Here is a 20,006-nt window from a genome sequence, read left to right on the forward strand (position 1 = left end):
TTTGTTTGTTTGTTTGTTTCAGCTCATCAACTAAATCTCTACTACTAAAACTAAAGTAGAGGTCTAATATGAATATTTTGACATCTGTGTATATATTTTTTGTTAAATTATTTGAGATATTTAAACAATTCTTGAGCATTTTCCACGATTTTCCTCCATTTTTGATAACTGACAGTCCAGCAGAGGCAAACAGACAGATAACTGACATCATGAATGCCGCTCCAGTGAGCTGCCTCCTGTGTTATACTGCTGGTATTGTTGCAGTCAGTGCACAGTGAGCAGTACAGTGCTGTGTCTTGTCCTGCAGGCTGTAAACAGTCTGCTGCTGCTGCTCTCCCTCCCCGTGCGTCGCAACGTCACCCGCTAAGCCCCGCCCCCGGCCTGGCTCTCACGCACCAGTTACGTCTGACCGTAAAAAATAGAAACTTCCAAGATGGCCGAGGCCGTGGACTCCATGCATTTCGCAGCAAACAGCAAAACAAATTCCCCTAAACCCCTGATAGCTAAGCGGCCGCCGGAGAGCCGACCGCAGTCTTCCAGCGACATCTACCCGCCGCCCCCTAAGAAGGTCCGGGTGGAGGAGAAGGGCCTGAAGCACAGGAAACTGAACGGAGAGGTGTGCGCAGGGGAAAAACACAACGGGAAGCAGAGTTGTGGGAGCCCAGCGAAATGGAGTTTCGGCCCGGCCAAGGCGAGCCACTCCACCGCCGCCGCGGTGCCAGCGACTCCCGCTCGGAAAATCTTCAAAATCAGCAACTTCCTCGCGTCGCCTCACAAAGTGAAAAAGGCGAAAGAGAAGAGGCACAAGGAGAAGGAGAAAGGAGGTGAAGCGCAGCGGAGCTCAGCCGTTGGTGTGGAGAGAGTGAGCCCAGCTAGCTGCCATACAAAGACCGAGAACGGCGACGTGAAAATGCTACAGAGAGGTAGGACAACACAGACAGCCTGCTCCACACAGCACTCTGCTCAAACACTTCACGGTCACATTTAAAACTCTACGTGACACTAAAACGCCATAAAATGATTTATTACATTATTACATAATATTCTCCACCACAGGCCCCAGTATTTATTAGGCCCAGATGGTGTTACATACACGTGGAAATGTTTGTTCGTCAGTTATGTTGCTCTGCATGGATGTAGCGGCATTTCACCTCACTGTGTCTCCTTCTCTGCTCCTCACAGATCACCGTGTGAAGGAGAAGGACAGGGAGAAGAAGAAGGAGAAGAGCAAAGAGTGGAAAAATCACAAAATGCCACCTGTGCATGAGATTGCAAGAGAAAACGGAGATGTGATTTCACCACAGAAAGGTAGGGATGACATTTAAGGCAGTGATTTTTTTTTTTTTAAATATTTCATTATAACTTTAAATTAAATTAGTCTTTTAAACATAATATTACACACAATATTAGAAGTGTGGCTGAGGTCACTTCTAATTGTATAAAATGAGTCCAAGATTATTACATATCTGATTTATAACAATATATTTGATAAAATAAAGATTTCTATGAGGAAAAAACGCCATAAATATACAGTTCATGCCAATTAAAACACTTGCCATACATTAAAACATAACCTTTATCAAAGTGTCCGTACTGTTACACAGAGTTATCAAAGTTCTTATGTAATTTAAGTATATTAAACTTTTATTTCCCCATCTCTGCTACTTATTATAGGCCTCACATGATGCACAACATTACTGTTAAAATTCAGTTCTATTTATAATGCCCAATATCACAAATCACAATTTGCCTCAGACCCTCACAGCAGATAAAGAAAACTCTGGGGAAAAAATGGTAGAAAGCTCAGGAAGAGCAACTGAGGAGGGATCCCTCTTCCAGGACGGACATACGTGCTATATATATGTCATGTGTACAGAGCAGATCCACATAATAAATTTCTAATCTTTCATTACAGAGTCTAAGGAGAAGCCCAAAGCTGGCTCTGATGAAGACCTCCTGCTGAAGAAACTGAAGAAGAAGAAGAAAAAGAAGCACAAAGACGGCGAGCGGGTGAAGGAGCGGCACAGCCGACCCAAAATGTATCATCGCTCATGCCAGACCATGTGCTCAGGGGTGTCTCTGGGTCTGCCCGAGTTCCTCAGTCGAATCAACGGGAACAACAACAGCATCAACAGCAGCAGTCTACTCCACGCCAGCGCAACATCACAACAACACCAGGATCCTCCTCTCACTGCCGCTACCTCCGTCTCCATCTCCTCCATGGTCAGGGACAGGCTCGGCTACAGCTCCCCGCTCCACTGCACCCCAGCGCCAGGCTTGTCAGGCCTGGAGTTTGGCCGTTTGATGCACATCGAGCAGCAGGCCAACGGAGGGGCGTCTGTGGTGCACGCCTACACTGAGCAGCTTGCCTGTCTGTCTCCGGCTGAGATGCAGCGTTTTGCTGAGGAGTTTGTGACCCTGTCGTTCAGCGAGGATGACGCCCAGGCTGCGTGTTTTGTGATGGGAATCATCCATGGAGCGGCATCCTACCTCCCAGACTTCCTGGACTACTTCTCCTATAAGTTCCCCAATGCGCCAGTAAAGATGGAGGTGCTCGGGAAGAAGGACATAGAGACGACAACCATGGCCAACTTCCACTCTCAGGTGAGATTATTGTATTTTTTGGAGACAACACAGATCGAAGGCTCTGTGTGTAAGAGGACGCCAAACTGTCCACTTTGATAGTGTGTCAGTTTGTAGTCTGGAGGTGTGAGCAGCACAGACTCAGCTGCTACAAGCTGAAACAACACATCAACAGTTGTTTGGTGCTTTCACGTTGTCTGTGTGTCAGTCTTTGTCCAGGCTGTTGGTGGATAGAGCTTTTCACGCTGCCTTGAGCCATCTTTACTCCTGTGTTCAGTGTTTCAGCATCCAGCTTGACTCGTGGAGTTGAATACTGCGTGTCTCGTTGTTTGTCACCTAACATAATGGATTATTGAAAAACTCCTCTGTTGGAGTGCTTGGTAGTGATTATGGCACCTTCAGTTGGAGCTGTGCTTTCATGTCAGCCTCTGAGGATACTGCGTAAGAAAGTTAAGTTGTCTGTGAGTTATAAAACAAAGTTGTTGTACGCCTCATAAAGGTGACAGCAACCATCTGGGATGACTGTTTCACAGTGGCCTTGGTTTGTGTTGTTGTTATTCCTTTACCTCATGAGAGATAATCTTGAGAGTTTAGCTTTCACTTACTTGCGTTTTGATCATTTATAAATTTTTGATCCATTTCATTTATACCTATCTGATCAGAAATAATTCTCTTTGACTTCTTAACATCAAACAAAGTCAAACAGGAGTCAAACTAATCCAAAAATTCTACATTTAATGTGAAAACCTGTGATATGAGCTGATTTGACAAGACAGAAATAGGATTTTGCCAGGCGTAGATCAGAAAATAAATTATGAACACCAGTGCAGACAGACTGCTCAATCTGAGATCAGTGTTCTTATAAGGAATTTGCTTGTTTGTAGAAAGGACCTTCAATAAAATAGCACAATTGTTACTCCCAAACCTGCAGTTTTATTTTTTGGTTCACAATTTTTTCCATGTGAGACTTCACACAGTGTTTCTCGCCTGTACATGTCTAAAGGCCCAGACACACCAAACCTAAATCAAAGAACTAGTGATGATGAATGCGGACTGTGTCACCTCATGTTGCCTGTGCCTCAGCCAAAAAGTTGCACTGGAATACATCAGAAAGAGTACAGCCAACAACCAACTAGCATGTACGTTCTGCATCTGCGTGAGAGGAAATAACTCTCTATAACAGAAGGCAGCGGTAGTCTGTATTCGTCATTCAAAAAAGGAAACAAAAAGACCCACAAGATAGTATGTAAAATCAACCCAGTGTTGAAAGAACACAGGATATTTACTGTGCGCTTATGTACGATAACACAAAAAATTATATAACATTTCTGTGTAAGAGCTCAATGGCTAAAATAATAATCTTACCCTATATAATGAGTTTGTTTTCCCTTGTGTTTCTTTTCTTGTGTGTTGAGCAGAACCGCCAGTCTACCAAACAGCCGACAAGGGCTGATTAGTGCCAACTGTGCGATGCACACCACAAAAACTATGGCGACAGACACTCACTGACGTCTCGACATTGACCGACAGTCAACTGTCAGCTTAGTGTGTCAAGGCACTAAGAAACATATTAATTTCAGTCCTTAGAATATGGCGCAAATGTCCGAAGAAGCACCAAGAACTTGCCTTTCAAAGTAATTCTTAAAGTAGAGACAAGTTTTTTGCTTTAACTTATCATTATGACGTAAATGTTAATTACACAATGTATTGGCTATTGAGTTATGGCACCATTGGCGTTTGGATTGGTTCCTTATAAGCCCCGCTTTCACTATGCAACTCTCTCTGCCACTGGGTACGATCTCCTGGAAAATGAAGGCTCAATTTATGGCACAGAGAAAGTGTATCAACCACTGCGTAACCAAAGCAGGAAGAACATAGCCCTATTGTTTACTCTGGTAGCTATCCCCAGTTACCAAAGAGTATCAATGTAAGGTTTTTGCTGTTACTGCCCCCAGTAGCGGAAATTGCCAACAGTGAAACAACCGATGTAATTGTGGAAAACAAAATGCAGTGTGTCCCGTGGAAACGGAAAGCGATCTGGTTGTCTTTGCCACAGCGGTGACAACAATTATCCCACGTGGAAATGCTGCCACTTTAAAGATGTGTAAAAAAAAAAATCTATTGCATCGACCATAAACTTAAGACACAAGAGACATAACAGTTTTGATCCACCTGACACAGCAGTTAGTTGAAATGTATTTCTTAACTAAAAAGAAGTCAGACATAATGCCCACCCTAAGCCTCAATCACAATTTGTATCCTGGCATCATTTCAACATGTTTTTGGAAAATGAGAGAATCAATTTAGGTCAGGAAAACTCAAGATTATTCAGGCCAAGGACCCCTGACTGGGAAGAAAATGTTCCCAAGGTCTCCCTCCTGATCGTACTGATACTTTAACTGCTTTGTAATCAGATATTCCTTCAGCTTGTCTGGCATCATGACTTTCTCCGCTACCAACATAAGGCAGATGGTGTGTTTCTTCCTGTTGCTGTTCTCAATAAAACCAAACTCGATATAACTGTCAGCATATTTTCTTAATTTAGCCAGTTTGGGCTTAATGTCACTGAGATGGATAAGCAGCAGCATTCAGTGCCCCTCGAGTTGTGAGTGAGTGATTCATGACTGTGTTTGCTGTTAGACTGATGAGATGTGTCAGAATTAAGACAGTCTCTACTGGCACTGAGCTTACATGTGGAAGTAATGGATACAGGATTACAAGTATCTTATTGCGTAGTTTGGCTCAAGAGCCTGAAATATGGACTTTTTTTAATAACACAGTACGCAGTGTTTTCTTCCTGTGGGCTGTGTGTCACAGTCATCGGGGTCTTCAGTTCTCACTCTGAGAATCACTTTGTTGGAGCATCCCAAACAACATCTTGTGATGTCACAACATGTTTTGACTGTTTTTATTGTAGTGTTTATGGTAAACAAAGTCAAGCCTACCTTTTGAGAGAAGATGTAGCAAGAATTACGGTAATGAATGAAACATGAATGAACGAACATTTATGTAGGTAAAAAAGAAAAGGGTACAGACTCTTGTGAGCCTTTTTACTCTGTCTGTTCAAGGCGGAAATGTCCTCTTGCTATTCCGCCTGGCTGTTCTGTGTTAACAGTATGATTGCAGAATGAAGAGACACGGTTGTCTCATCTTTAGGCCCACAGCAGAGGTAGTAACGGCACCAGATGGACATCTGTGCAAAAGTGACAGCTAGCAGGTGGGGACAGGTGTTTTAGCGACATGTTATGTGTGCGATCCAACACTGGGAGATTAAAAAACAGCTAGAAGCAGTTAGCAGCTAACTCAAAGAAGAATATCAACCAAAAATGTCCCCAAACTTGGAAGACAATAAGGTCCGGGAGCTTCATACCATCTGAGCAGAGGACAAGACAATGAATGATTATTTTTGCCATGTTTTGAGAGCGCTGCCAGACATGTATGTTACATGTCACACTTGAAGCTGATGTTGTTGTGTTAGGTCACGCCTCTTTTGCTTCTGTAACGCTGTCATGCTATCTAAAATCACACACTGGGGTGACATTCAAAAAGCAACGCTGGCATAATGAAGAATCTTCGTTACTGCCCTATAACGGGATCTCTGTGTAAAACGGGCTATGCTGTTTCTGGGGCAAACTTTTGTGGTGCTATGGTGACTGGTGGGAACAAAATGTGTCAGGTGTCCATGTTCCTTTGTTTTCAACTTCAAACTGTCCTAGCATAGTTTTAAGCCTATATTTAGGCTGTTTTTTTATGCTGGAACATTAATGCTTTTTCACACAAAATTAAGTTAGAAGGTTGGGCTGCACAGTATATTGTTTCGTTATCATCATCATAGTAACAACATGTGCGATAAAGACATCCCGAGAGCAGTGATAATGCACCAGAAATTTTTTGAGTTAGTTAAAAGAGTGAATCAGTAGAAAACTGCAGATTAGAATGAAACTATATTTCTTTTTTATGGTGCCTTTTGTGTTCAGTGCAAAGTTAAACTCAACAAGAATTTTTTAGTTTACTGAAAGCAGCAGGAAGGCATAACTGAGTACGCCTTATCTGTTTATTACAAGTTATGATTATCAAAATATTCAACAACTTTATTTCATGTTTTCTTCATGTGGTGAAGCCCTCTTAGAAAGGATGGTGTGCCTCTGCAGAGAGTAGAGCAGAGCGGCAGTGGTCTGGTCGATCTTTTGGAAGTCACCAACTCCAGAGTAGATGTAGTATTGATTGGTTTCAAAACTTTTATTCATCTGTAGACTTTATCCCACATGTTTGGTGTTATTTGACCTGTACTAACATTTAGACTCCGGAGTCTCACATGAAGTGGTTTTACTTTGCTCTGCCTCAGTCTGCTCTTTCTTTTTTAAGGGCCAACATTTTTATGGACAAGTGTTCTTTTTTTCTTTGGTAACACATTGGCAGTAGTTAAATAAACACTTTCAGGGCCATATCAATTTAGTCAGAACCTGGTTTCATTATCTATCATTTTAAAAAGGCCAACATTAAACTGTCACTCCTACCGTTTTCACATCTCCTACTTGCAGTGCAATGCAGCCTTTAAGATACAGGTCATACAATTTTTCTTTTTACACTCTTTATATTTCCTTACATGTAACTTGCAATATTTGTGACATGGTACCACTGATGCACCTGTCAGTATATGGTAGCTTTGTTCATAGTCATATTGTAATGTAGGTGCACCTCTTAGCACAATTTTTGTCATTGTTTGTAATTTATAGCAGACACACTTTCATTTAAAGGTTTCACCGTCATTATCTCCGCTAGGTATAAGCCTGGAGGGGATCATTTGATTAGTCATGTGTGTGTGCGCACAAGTGTGTGTGTGTGTGTCTATCTGCAGCTGATCTTGCAAACCACTCGACTAATCAGTCTAATATTTTGCGTGCACATGTATGACAGCAGCCTGGCCAGCTGCTTGGTCACCTAATTTGTTCATGCACCTCCCTTTTCTCCACACGTAGGATATTTTACCATATTGCTGTGTGTGTAAATGGAAGCTTTATTACCTAGAGGGGTAACTGGGCTTACAGGCAGCAGTCAATAAATACAGAAAAGCACAGCAATAAATTAGAAGAAACAGCAAGTATAAAAAAGGTAACAAGTATACAACCAATGTCATTGTTTTAATTGTCACCAGAATCATTTGGGGAAAGCACTGAGGAGAAGAAGAAGCCAGAAACCGTGTCACAGTTACAGCTACTAACAGGCCAAATTACATTTAGTTTAAAAAGCCAATAAATTATGGAAAAAGACCTCATATACTCTTTAGTGCCGCCTCCAGGGAGATAAAACCTCTGTTCTGATCGAAGTAAATTAAACTTATTGTGTAAAGCACGATGAGAGTCCAAATAGGATGACCTGAGCTTTCTGTGAGTGAAATATATATATAGCACATGCACATGTTTATATTATTGTATATATTTTGTCTATGTACATAACTTGGTACATCTTGCAGTAAGATAACACCACAAACTAAAGCTTCAAAATGATCAGTGTTGAATCACACAAATTTTGACACATAATAAAGGTTTATGAACTGTTCTGAGGCATCAGTCCCGCTTCATGAAAGCTCATTCACACACTGAGTGTGTTAACATGGACACAGATAACCTGTTTATGAGGCTTATCCCAGTTATGATCATATCAGGGATATGGTGTTTACATGAGCACAGAGAATCAGGTATACATATTCCCTATATACAAATAAATATATAAATATATATATATATATATATATATATATATATTAGGGTGACCATATTTTGATTTCCAAAAAAAAGGACACTCGGCCAGCCACGACATAGCCTACTTAAATGATACTCGCAGTTTACTCAAAGATGCCTTAAATTTTAATATATTTAAAATTTATATATATGGATAGAAAATTCAGTTATATTACAAAATAATATTTCTCAAAGACAGAAATTCAGATAGGCCCCTATAGGGGACACATACACACTCTAGAGTGTGGCGATCCGAGCCCGACGGTACCCGACAGGTTGGGCGGGTTTGGTCAAAAATGTAGCTATAAATTGTATTCAGGCTCGGGTCAGATTCGGTCAGCTTTCAGTAAAAATGTAGTGTAAAATAAATAAAATCCTATTGTCTGTCCTGTTTATTGCTTGGGCACTGTTATTTACGTGACACCTGAACATAACACACACAGACACACATTGGCTGTTTGTTTCTACCTCTCCCCTCGCTGGAAGTCTTGGACCTCCAGCCGCCCGCCTCCGCCTTGATTAAACGCTGAAAATAAAATAAGAGGGAGACAGGTTTTTCCTATTTTATCTTGTTTTGTTTTATTTCTCCCTCTCTCGCTAGAAGCGTCGAACCTCCCGCCTCCCGCCCCCGCTCCCGTCTCAAACACGGAGGTCTCCCTCTCCGCACCTGAGCACTCACGGCGCACGCCCGGCCTGTTAAATAGCCTGTAACCATAACAACTGTGTGACACAAACTCAGTGCTTTGGTCATTAAATAATGTCGGGCTCGGTTCGGGTTCGGACAGAAATATGCTGCCCGTGCCACACTCTAACACACACACACACACACACACACACACACACACACACACAATCACACGGAAAACCGGACATTATCATCAGTTTATAAAAATCCCCCGGACGTCCCAGACGGGACGTGAAAAGTGGACAGGTAAAAGAGGACGTTTGGTCAGCCTAATATATATATATATATATATATATATATATATACACACTAATAACCTGGATACTGATTAGTGTTGTCTTTTTGTGCAGACACTTTCATATTTACATACACAAACCGACAATGTGGGATGAGAACGACGGGAAATATTTAACACTACGTTTACTTCCACTTGACAAGTTAACTTTAATTTCCTTTCTGCTCTGATTGCCAACAGCTGTCTGCTCTGAGCACATCCATGTGTCTTTCGCCCTGTCTCAATGGCACACACACACACACACACACACACACACACACACCATGTAGTTATTTAACTAACATTATTCATAAAAGCAGCACTTCCTTTATAATGCTGTCCTCCACATTGGAGCCAGCCTGTCACTGTCACTAACACCAGGTAGGACGGGAGCAGTGGATGAACACGTCTGTTTCTTCCTCGCTCCAGACTTGAGACGCTGTCACTGCTGCCATTGTTTGTATTTCTGTTAAGTCACTTGGCTAAAGCCGTACCTGCGCCGGTTGTCAACGGCACTCAGTAACTGAGATAAGATGTATACATGCAACAGTATCCCGATTTCTTTTGAAGTGCTCCAGATAGTGTATTCTGGTATCTTATAAATGGGATATGGGCTTTTACTTGTTTCTGAAAACGGGATATGGTGTTTACATGTTCACACACGACCCAGATACTTCAAAAACCTGTTCAAGAATGGGTTATTAATGTCAGTGTAAATGCACTCACTGCTAAAGTGAACACTTAAATATTGGTGTGCATCCATCAGAGCCTTGATTTCTGCTGAATAACTCGTGAACCTGAGGTCTGATTTTGTTGTCAGCCGGTGTGCTTGTCTGGATTTGCTAGTGTAATCCACAGTGTTTGAAAATTTGAGTTAATGGTTCACAAATTTTCCAGTAAGATGGTCTTTTATTTGCCTCTCTCGATGACTGTTGCATGTCTTGGAGGTCCACCAAAGACCTAAATCTGTGTTGTTAAGATTAACTAACAAACAGATGCTGATGGTGCTGTTATTGTTTATTAGAGGCAGGTGCACTGAAAAGGTCACACCTCTTATGCTCAACGGCAGCTCCATTACTATTTTTCCAGATTTTTCTATCATCCTGTTGCTTTCCCGTAGTGTTCCTTATGTGTGTTTTAGTGTCAAAATGCTATCTTCCCAAGCCTTCTGCAAAGTGTTGTTGCACAATAAAGTTGTCTGAATCTGAATCTGCTACATATAAACCCACATACTGCCATGGACACCATGTAAGCTTAGTGCTAAAAGTCACACAATAATGCAAATAAAGTACAGGTATAACTCAGCCGAAGACCAGCAACTCCTGTGGGCTGTGAGGTAAAATTACTGTTTTTGTCAAAGGAGTTTGGTGGCTTAAAAGGGGTCAATATAACGGTTTCCGTCCCAAAGGGCTGTGTGATGGCAAGGTAAAGTGGTACAAAAAACATAAATATAGCATGTACTTTTTTTAAAAAAAAAAAATTATTTGTTTTTTTAGTTGGCTTAAATACATGCTGCTGTTGCCCCCATCTAAAGCCACCACACTTCAATAATTTTACCTCACATAGCACATGCAGCAGTTGCTGCCTACTATTGCCTCTGATAGGTTATTTAGTTTGGGTTATCATGTGACTTTCAGAACCAAAATAATGTGGCGTCCACAGCAGTGCATTCATTGCCAAGCTTGTATGTCCTGACACTGCTGCTGCTTCTCCAAACTAGGGGCATGCTAGCCGTGAGCTATTGTATGTAATACACTGACTCTGGATCTATAAATGTGTTCATGCGGTACAAATGCAGTATTAAATTGAAACTCAGTGTATTTTCACGTGGTTGAATAACAGTTTGATAATAATAAAACAGCACCATCACTTTCCTCACTCTCTGTGCTTATACTGTCAGCGAATGGCAAGTGTTGGGGGGTGAGGAAGAAGAGGGCATCAGCACTTTAATGTACGTTACTGCTTTTTGCCAACAGCTGAGTTGGGAGTTTCCATTTAAAAAGCACAGAAAATAACAAATAACGGATGCACATGATGTTTAAAAAACATCTCAGCTGACAGTCAAGTGCTTCTCAGGTGAGGGTCTGATCTGTTTTGTCAATGGTCTCTCCTGCAGGTGAAGCGGACCTATTCCCAGGGAACGTACCGCGCTGGGGCCATGCGGCAGGTCAGTCTGGTTGGTGCTGTGGACGAAGAGGTCGGAGACTACTTCCCGGAGTTCATCAGCATGTTAGAGGAATCTCCCTTTCTGGTGGTGAGTGTGTTTGTTATGTCTGCATGTGTACACACACACCCCCACAGCTAGTGGACGCTTGAACGTCTGTTTTTCATTTCCCCACAAGTGGCTACGAGTCATTATGTAACGCGGAAGTTTCTCGCCCTGTGTTTATGTAGCGGACTCTGCCCTGGGGAACGTTCTCCAGTCTGCGGCTGCAGAGCCCCACTGAGAGCGACGACGGCCCCATTATGTGGGTCAGACCGGGGGAACAGATGATCCCTATGGCAGACATGCCAAAATCACCCTTCAAAAGGAAAAGGTGGGCTGACACATTGAGTCTGTAAATGTTTGCCAGTGCACAGTTGTTATCGTCTCACCAGCATCCTCATTTTCAAAAGAACTGGTCTGAAGTAAAGCTGACGTAGCAAAATGAGTGACATACTTTGAGCTTATCTCTCAGCTCCACATGCATGTACAGGTACCAAATCATGCCTTGAACATATCCTGACTGTTGCGAATAATTTCAGGTCCACCAATGAGATAAAGAACCTGCAGTATCTACCCCGAGCCAGTGAGCCCAGGGAGATGCTGTTTGAGGACCGGACGAGAGCCCACGCCGACCACATCGGTCAGGGGTTCGAGAGACAAACTACTGCTGCTGTAGGTGTGCTGAAGGCTGTGCGCTGCGGAGAGGAGTAAGTACCCAGTGACATCTTCTGACACTTTTACATATAATACAAGCTCAGATCAGTAAACAGGACTTTTTGCGTATTGCCTCACAGAAGTGATGCTCCAGCTCGGATCACCAAAGACGTTGTGTGTTTCCACGCTGGGGATTTCCCAGATGTGGTCATGAGGCTGCAGCTGGACCTCCATGAACCTCCGCTGTCTCAGGTAGGTCAGAGATATTAACCGTGCCTGGTACAATACAGTGGTATGAATAGATTTTTTTATCTGCTTGTGTGCGGAAATGTATCAAACATAGTGGAGCATTTCATCACTAAAGAGACAGATACTTCCCCCAGGAGACCAAAAATGGACTTAGATTTGCCAGGTGGTCAGAAACACGACTCCAGACGAATGATAATGTTGCCCGGTGTCTGCTCAATGTATTCTAACATTTTCACCATCTATATCACCATTATACGGTGATCATATGTTGTGTCTACAGTTCATTACATTGCCACCAGGCCTCCAAAGTTGTCTAGTAATGCAGCATTAAAGGGACAGTTCACCCCAAAATCAAAAATATATATTTTGTCTCTTACCTGTAGAGCTGTTAATTAGTCTAGGTTAGGGATGGGCAAACGGTCAAAATTCATTATTCAATCATCAAAAAAAATTAACGATCAATTATCGATTAATTAATAAGCAAGTACAGTGCCGACTGTCGCCGCAAGACAGCGCAGTTGCCCCAGTTTTGAGGTTCACCTGAACAGCTATGTCTCCTTCCAGAAATCATGACCCTGTTATTCAAGATAATCTACAGACCTTATTGTGAGCAGTTTCATGTCGGAACAATTTTCTCTTGACTGAACTACACCTGCCAACTGTATCACTGCACAGAAGGAAGTGCTCATCTACTGCTAGCTCACCTAGCACCACTGAGCTAGCTAATGTTACAGCTCAGCCAAGGGGGACGCCATTAATATTAACATATCATGTTGTCACAAGCCTTTCGTTGATTAGTAGATGCACGCCTTCTTCTGTGCAGTGATACAGTTTGGGTTGTAGTTTGGTAGAAAGAAACTAGTCCCTATATGATAAGACTCAGTTTTTTTCTTTCTACCATGCAAGAATTTAAATATTCACTAGTTTTTTGAGGGACCTCTGAATCTCATGTTCCTGTCACTGCCTCCACAGTGTGTACAGTGGATCGATGACGCCAAGCTGAACCAGCTGAGGAGGGAGGGGATCCGATACGCCCGAATCCAGCTCTACCACGATGACATCTACTTCATTCCCAGAGGAGTCGTCCACCAGTTCAAAACCGTGTCTGCTGTCTGCAGTCTGGCCTGGCACATCCGGCTCAAACAGTATCACCAACACGAAGAGAAGGAGGAGGAGGCGGAACAAGCGGAAGAGGAGGAGGAAGAAGAGGTTAAGGAAGAGGAGAATTGTGCACCCAGTGAAGTAACACTTCATATCAAAGAGGAGGAGGTAGACGAGGCGGTCGAGGGGACGGAGTGTGAGCCTGCAGTACAGACGGTGATGAAGCTGGAGGAAGAGGACGTCAAGGGAGGGGAGGGGCCGCCCTCACAAACTCCGACACAGATTTTCAAGGAGGAAGAGCAGGAGAACAGGGCTGAGATGAAGGGGTCGTCAACGACACAGTCTCCACCTTTCGTCAAAAAGGAGAGAGATGAAGGTGTACTTACACACACACTAACGGAGCCTAAAGCTGAGGAAGATGAGAAAGAGGATGTTATGGGAGGGGGAGAAGGAGGTGCAGACACATGCCAGACACTGCAGAAGGGCCACGAGGAGGGTGGAGTGGACAGTGCATCCCTAAAATCACTACAGCAAATTAGGAAGGAGAATGACGTGGAGGAAGAGAGGCAGCAAAAGATAACTGTACCGGGTCAAGGTCTAAAAGAGAAATCTAAAGATAGTTTAACGAGCACTTACAACACACCACAAATCAAAAAGGAAAAGGACAAAGGAAAAAAAGAGAAAGATGAAAAGGAAAGGGTTAAAGAGAAGGAGAAGAAGGACAAGGATAGGAGTAAAGAGAAGGAAAGGGATAAAAAGGATCGGGGGAAAGACAGGGATAGAGAGAAGGACAGGATGAGAGAGCAGGATAAAGTTAAGGCTGAGGGAGGAAGAGAGAGTGGAACATCGACGCAGCCGCTGCAGCATTTAAGGAAAAAAGAGGACGAGGAGCGGACAAGAGAGGGCAGTAAAGCCTCTCAGACGTCCCTGCCTGCACAGAGAGATGAGAAATGGGCCAAGGAATGGGACTTAAAGACACAGCCCCAAGTCAAGAGAGAGAAGGAGCACGATAAAGACAGGGCGGGCACGCAGGGAGCGTCTCACTTACGGCCCGACAGAGAGGAGGCTCGAGACGCCTGCTCACATAAACACAAGTCTTCACATGGGAAGAAGGAGAAAAGCGGGCACAGGGAGGGCAACACGTCGAGTACGCAGGGGGTGCAGGCAAAGTCGGGGAGAGAGGATGGGAAGACGGGCACCCCCAAACCTGCAAATATTCAGGTTAAGAAAGACGGAAAGAAGGACGTCAACAGTAAAGAGGAGAGGAAGAAGTCTGCCTCTGGTGCTGCGCCACCAGAACACAAACCACCACGGACGCTCATCACCTTTGACCTCTTTAAGCCGATGGAGGCTCACCAGACACTGGCCCTTTCCTTCACAGACAGTCGGCCTAAGACCCACCATCACAGTGACTCTCGAGGCTCTTCCTCTAAGCCTGGATCAGACAGTCGGACAGTTGTGCCTTCTAAAGGCCCAAAAGTAAAGGACTCAGTGCAGGGAAAACCTGCCACACCCCTACAGGACACTCGGCCACAGCAGCACTCGTTAAAACAGCCCCTTAAAACACACACACCCCAAACACAGAAAGACTTCTTAATATGAATGTCTAGATGTCTAGTCTTCTTTTTTTACTGTACAACTTACGCCGAGGCTTTGGTAAAGTATTTGAAAATGCATCCTTCCTTCAGACACCAATTGGTCTCCCTAATTTTTAACCAAAAGGCGGGGTGCATTCTAATTCTTTGCCGACACAGCCACAATACTCCAGCGACACAGTGAAAAGAGGATGCACTCTCCAAGTACTTTATCAGTGCCTAAGAATGTAAGCTAAGTAGCTCACTTCACGTTTGTTAGCGAATGTATGTAGGCTCTATATAAAATGTTATGTGACCCATGTGTCAGTGCCTGTGCACTACTTAGCTTCGCTCTTAAAGCACCTACTTTAGGTACTGGACTTGCCAATCTGAAAACAACCATCCTTACTCCCTGCTATAGGAATTAACCTACATTCACTGTTTGGGACATCACAGCAAGTCACCCAGCTCCTGCCGAAATCCTCTTTTCCACAACGCTTTAGTAGATGGGGTTCGTTGTTCATAACACTCCAAAAATATCGGAGCAAGCAGTTGTTTTCAGACTGGACGTTGTTTGACTCACACAGGGCTGTAAATGATACTGTATGTACCAAAACTGTACAGTATAGATGTTATTAGCACCAATGTGAGAAAATGTATACAGAAATTGCATATATTTTTTGTAAGACAAGTTTTATTTTCCATAGAACTTATTTATATCATTTACTGTCTGTTTTTATTTGAAACCGATGTATGTGAAAATTTTGTTGTAAATACATTTTATTTCCTAAGATAAGACTTGGTAGTGTGATTTATACTCTGATCAGAACCTCTCAATAAATGGTTCAAAACTACTAAGTGTTCATGTCTTCTGCATTTCATCATCATTAAGGCTTCAGAATTTGTTTTTCTAGCAACATGAAAGACTTTGACCGCAAAATGACCATTTGTAAATCAATTACAAATCAATTACTCACCCGTGAAGGAAACTATTTCTCTGGCATGCCTCCAGAGTGAATGAAGAAAAAGGCGAATCCTCTATGTGAATTAAAGTAAATGGAAACCAGCTAACTACACCAAAACATGCGTTTACAAACTCACGCAACTCGTGCAGTATAATCCAAGTCTTTTTTTCATCCAGTCGTGATCTCACTCCCTCCCAAACTCATGCGCTTTCACCTCAAACGTCACAATATTAAACACTTCCGCCTACCAGGTGCGCGCCCTGAGCGTGCCCAGGCACGGCTGCTCGGCCGTGCATTTGACTGTATAACCTGACGAATGGTCGTCCTGCAGGCGAAGCATTTTTTAAGCGGCTAGAGGTCAAGAGGTGATGTCACGGGCCCAACACTGACAACTACTGGATCGTTTGCGATTAACTTTGGTGCCACAGCAGCAGGTATGCAATCACAGGAAGTTAGGGATTTACATTCAGATTGTGTCAGTGGCAGCGGGATATCTCGGGATGGGATCAGGTGACAGGTGCTGATGATAAACGTTTCAACAGTGATTTCACAAACTTATATAATATGGCTAAGTGACACAAAGCTAGGGCTGCACAATTAATAGAAATATGACAGAAATAGCAATTTGGCCAAGTAACAATATGCAAAACACTATGCAATTTGGGGATATAGATGAATTGTGTCCCATGAAGCATTGTGGTGCTACAGAGATGCACACTGAAGAAGACTTCACTGTCGAAACGTCTGTGTACTGGTACTGCCATCCAAGCTGAATTGTTAAACTGAACTAAAAGGACATTTGAGAGTGCTGGCGTTTTTCCCTTTTTTTTGCTACAGAGATGCCCCAGCCTGCAAATTATATTCCAGATGTAAGGCAACATGCTTTTTTGGTACAAACCCCAGGGGGGAAAAAATCATATAATCTTTTTTTTTTTTGCGCATTGTGCAGCCCTACACACAGTGCAGATTGGATCATTTCATTCTGTTTTTGCAGTATTAGTTTAAGTGTCACATTAGACATTGCTGTGTTTATGTGTACATATGGCGTGATATATGTGATCTCTCCCTAAAAGGTGAGTTGAAGTCCAACGCTTAGTGTAGCAAGTGATTGGATCATAATGGCAGATCGTGTGTGTCTACATTTGCTTAGCTACATTACTTAAACCCAGTCTGACCAGGCAGTACAGATCTAGATTATATAAAATAAAAACACTTGTACCCTCTAGCCCAGCTTGCCATTTTATTAAAGCAACAGTGTGCATAATTTAGGGGGATTTAGTGGCATCTAGTGGTGAGGACTGCAGATTGCAACCAGCCCATAGTTCTCCTGGTTAGAATTCCTTCACTGACCATTGTTCAGGAGGTTTTTAATTGGGAGCCAAATTATCCTTAGAGGTCTCCTCGTCTTCAATACAAACAGAACCGGGGATCAAAACTGGCAAAATTACTAAATGAAGCAGTTTTTCGTTATAATCAGTGTTTGCATATGCTGTTTGGCATGTTGGAGAAGGACCGCGAGCCCAGCACCTGCTAATGTGTGCTCATCTTTTTTTGTCCGATAATTCAGGATCCAGACATTCAGGAAGTTTTTACTGGGAGCTGAATTATCCGCAGAGGTCTCCTCCTCTTCAAAACAATAGACCCAGTGATTTAAACTGGTAAAAACACTGAATAAAGTGGTTTCATGTTAAAAACTGTATTTCCTACGCTGTTCGGCACGTCACAGACATCACAGATGTGTGTTCACCTTTTTTCTGATCCAGACGTTCAGGAGGATTTTACTATGAGCTGAATTATCCAGAGTCTCCCCCTCTCCAAAACAAATAGATTAGGTGATTAAAACAAGTAAAAACAATCAATAAAGCAGTTTCACTCTAAAAAAAAAATCTGTTTTTTCCCGACGCTCTTATTGCAGAGGGGCTGCTATCTATGGTGGACGATGCAAAAACACGAATGGCCCCATCTAGAGCCAGTATTTGGTTTGTCCATTCTAGCCAAAGGTGGGAAAATGGTGGTGCAATGTGGTGATCTCTGACGAGGACGTGCTCCCTCAGTAGATATAAACGGCTCATTCTGAGGTAACAAGAACACAATGATTTATACACACAGATGATGTGTGATGATATATTTAGTTTCTGCCAATATATCCCCCTATATCCCACACACTGAACCTGTAAGATACCAAAATATGCAGACTAGTATATGGAAAAATCTTCATTTTGAATAAAGATCCAAGGATATCACAGTATGACACACAACTAGCTGAGATTTTTGACTTTTTCTTTCGCAAAAATTCCAATACAGATTCCTGATCCAATACCAGCACTCTTCTCCCCCATAAACCTGTAAACCACTCAGCTAAGAGTTCACTGGGATTTCTACCCCATGTCACTGAGTCTGCACCCTGCTGTGATTTAAATCTAACACATAGCAGACACAGTGAATATTATAACATTGACAAAGAAGCTGTATGTCACGTGGATCTGTCATGTCTGACCCACACCTGATCAACTTATTAAGGTCAGTGTTGGCCTTGATACCAATCCAGTGGATCAGATTGGTGCATCCCTAGTGAGAAATGCTTGAACGTAAAGAGTTTTTGTCCCTTACGTTACATTTTAAAACCCACCCAAGTCCAATGGTTCAGTCCCTCCTGTAGTGGAAAACACTGTGTCCCAGCTCCACCAGAGCCCCACCCAGCAGCACCCACAGAGGGACACACACCACACTGATCCACATTTCGGTGTGCCTCTCCAGGCGGGAGCACAGTGTCAGACAGAAGGCCAGCTTCAGCAGCAGGGCCGTCAGGTACCACAGCCTCCTCTTCAGGCTCTGCTCGCCATCCCTGGGGTCAAAGTCTGGCTTGCAGCGCCCTGCCATCTTCACTATCAGCATGAGGATGAGGATGGTGTCAAAGGTCCACACGGGGAGGAAGATGAGAAACCAGTTCCAGTGGATGTTAGAGTCCAGCTTGAGGACCAGCATGATGAGGAAGACGAGGGCGAAGATCCAGGAGAGGAGCACTCGCTGGGCCAGGGACATCTTCATCTATGGAGGAGGACTGGCTCGGAGCCAGTGTCACCCACACCCAGGGAGACTGAGGACTACAGCCAAGGTGACACACACATATACACAGTGATCTGAAAACAAACAAAAGCACAGCACAGCAGGCTCACTCTCACTCTCTGAAGGATGTACCGCAATGACTGAAAATACGAGTTAACTTTGGTCACATATCAACACTATGTCCAGCAACACCAGGCTTTCATTACTGTGTCTCTCTGAGTAATCATTGTGTTGTTACTTCCACTAACAGCAGACCCGAAGCGACTGTCTGTTGGCTAGCTGTAACGTTAGCTATAAAAATAAAAACCTTATTAAAATAAAGATATCTTACCAAGTTTACCGGGAGAGCCAACGTTTCTGAAAGACCAACTCTTCCCCAGCGAGAAAGATGTTAATGCTTTTCAAAAAACGATTCAGTTATAACGTCTAACAGCGAGTAGCACAGCATAGTTAGCATTTAGCCGTTAGCCACTTCTAGCTTGTCTTCCGCACCAAGAACTCCGAATTTTCCGGTCAGTCTTTTCAAAATAAAAGCACGAGTTTATAATTGCAAGACTTCCGGTATCACTTTTTAAAACGAAAGCCGTATTTTATCAACTGATACACTTTGATAACTGCAGGTATGTACAGTAGCTAATATTGAGGACACTGTTCATCTTAAGTACTGAGCTAAAATAAGTCTAGTTAGTGGACAGGTAACAGTTTACTGATGCCACAGTCAAGAGTGAATCCCAAAGCTCAACCTTACAAATAAAAACTTAAAACTTAAAATGCTGGTTATTTTGGATGATTTCAGTATTTTTGACTTGGATTTTTTAATCTATGTGTAAAGCAAAAAAAAAAAAAAAAAAAAAAAATTCTAATTCTTAATGGTATCTGGTTAAAGTTTCCTGAGGCGAGATGGCATG

At 42.9% G+C, this 20,006-nt stretch overlaps 2 protein-coding genes across 2 annotated transcripts; one reads left to right on the forward strand and one right to left on the reverse strand.

Moving 5' to 3' along the window:
- The first annotated feature begins 372 nt into the window (after positions 1-372).
- Positions 373-15,921, forward strand: LOC125887665 (lysine-specific demethylase RSBN1L-like). The gene is made up of 8 exons (XM_049574656.1): positions 373-923; positions 1,183-1,308; positions 1,916-2,604; positions 11,400-11,537; positions 11,678-11,820; positions 12,029-12,196; positions 12,284-12,395; positions 13,365-15,921. The coding sequence occupies exons 1-8, from the start codon at positions 434-436 to the stop codon at positions 15,093-15,095; spliced, it is 3,597 nt and encodes a 1,198-aa protein (XP_049430613.1). The 5' UTR covers positions 373-433; the 3' UTR covers positions 15,096-15,921.
- A 1,205-nt stretch (positions 15,922-17,126) lies between these two features.
- On the reverse strand, positions 17,127-19,607 carry LOC125887674 (transmembrane protein 60-like). Its single transcript, XM_049574665.1, has 2 exons — positions 19,430-19,607; positions 17,127-19,172 (listed from the first exon to the last, which is right to left on the reverse strand). Exon 2 carries the CDS (start codon positions 19,078-19,080, stop codon positions 18,676-18,678), a length of 405 nt encoding a protein of 134 aa, XP_049430622.1. The 5' UTR covers positions 19,081-19,172; positions 19,430-19,607; the 3' UTR covers positions 17,127-18,675.
- Positions 19,608-20,006: the final 399 nt, after the last annotated feature.

The sequence above is a fragment of the Epinephelus fuscoguttatus genome, linkage group LG4 (assembly GCF_011397635.1).
Source record: "Epinephelus fuscoguttatus linkage group LG4, E.fuscoguttatus.final_Chr_v1".
Taxonomy (NCBI): domain Eukaryota; kingdom Metazoa; phylum Chordata; class Actinopteri; order Perciformes; family Serranidae; genus Epinephelus; species Epinephelus fuscoguttatus.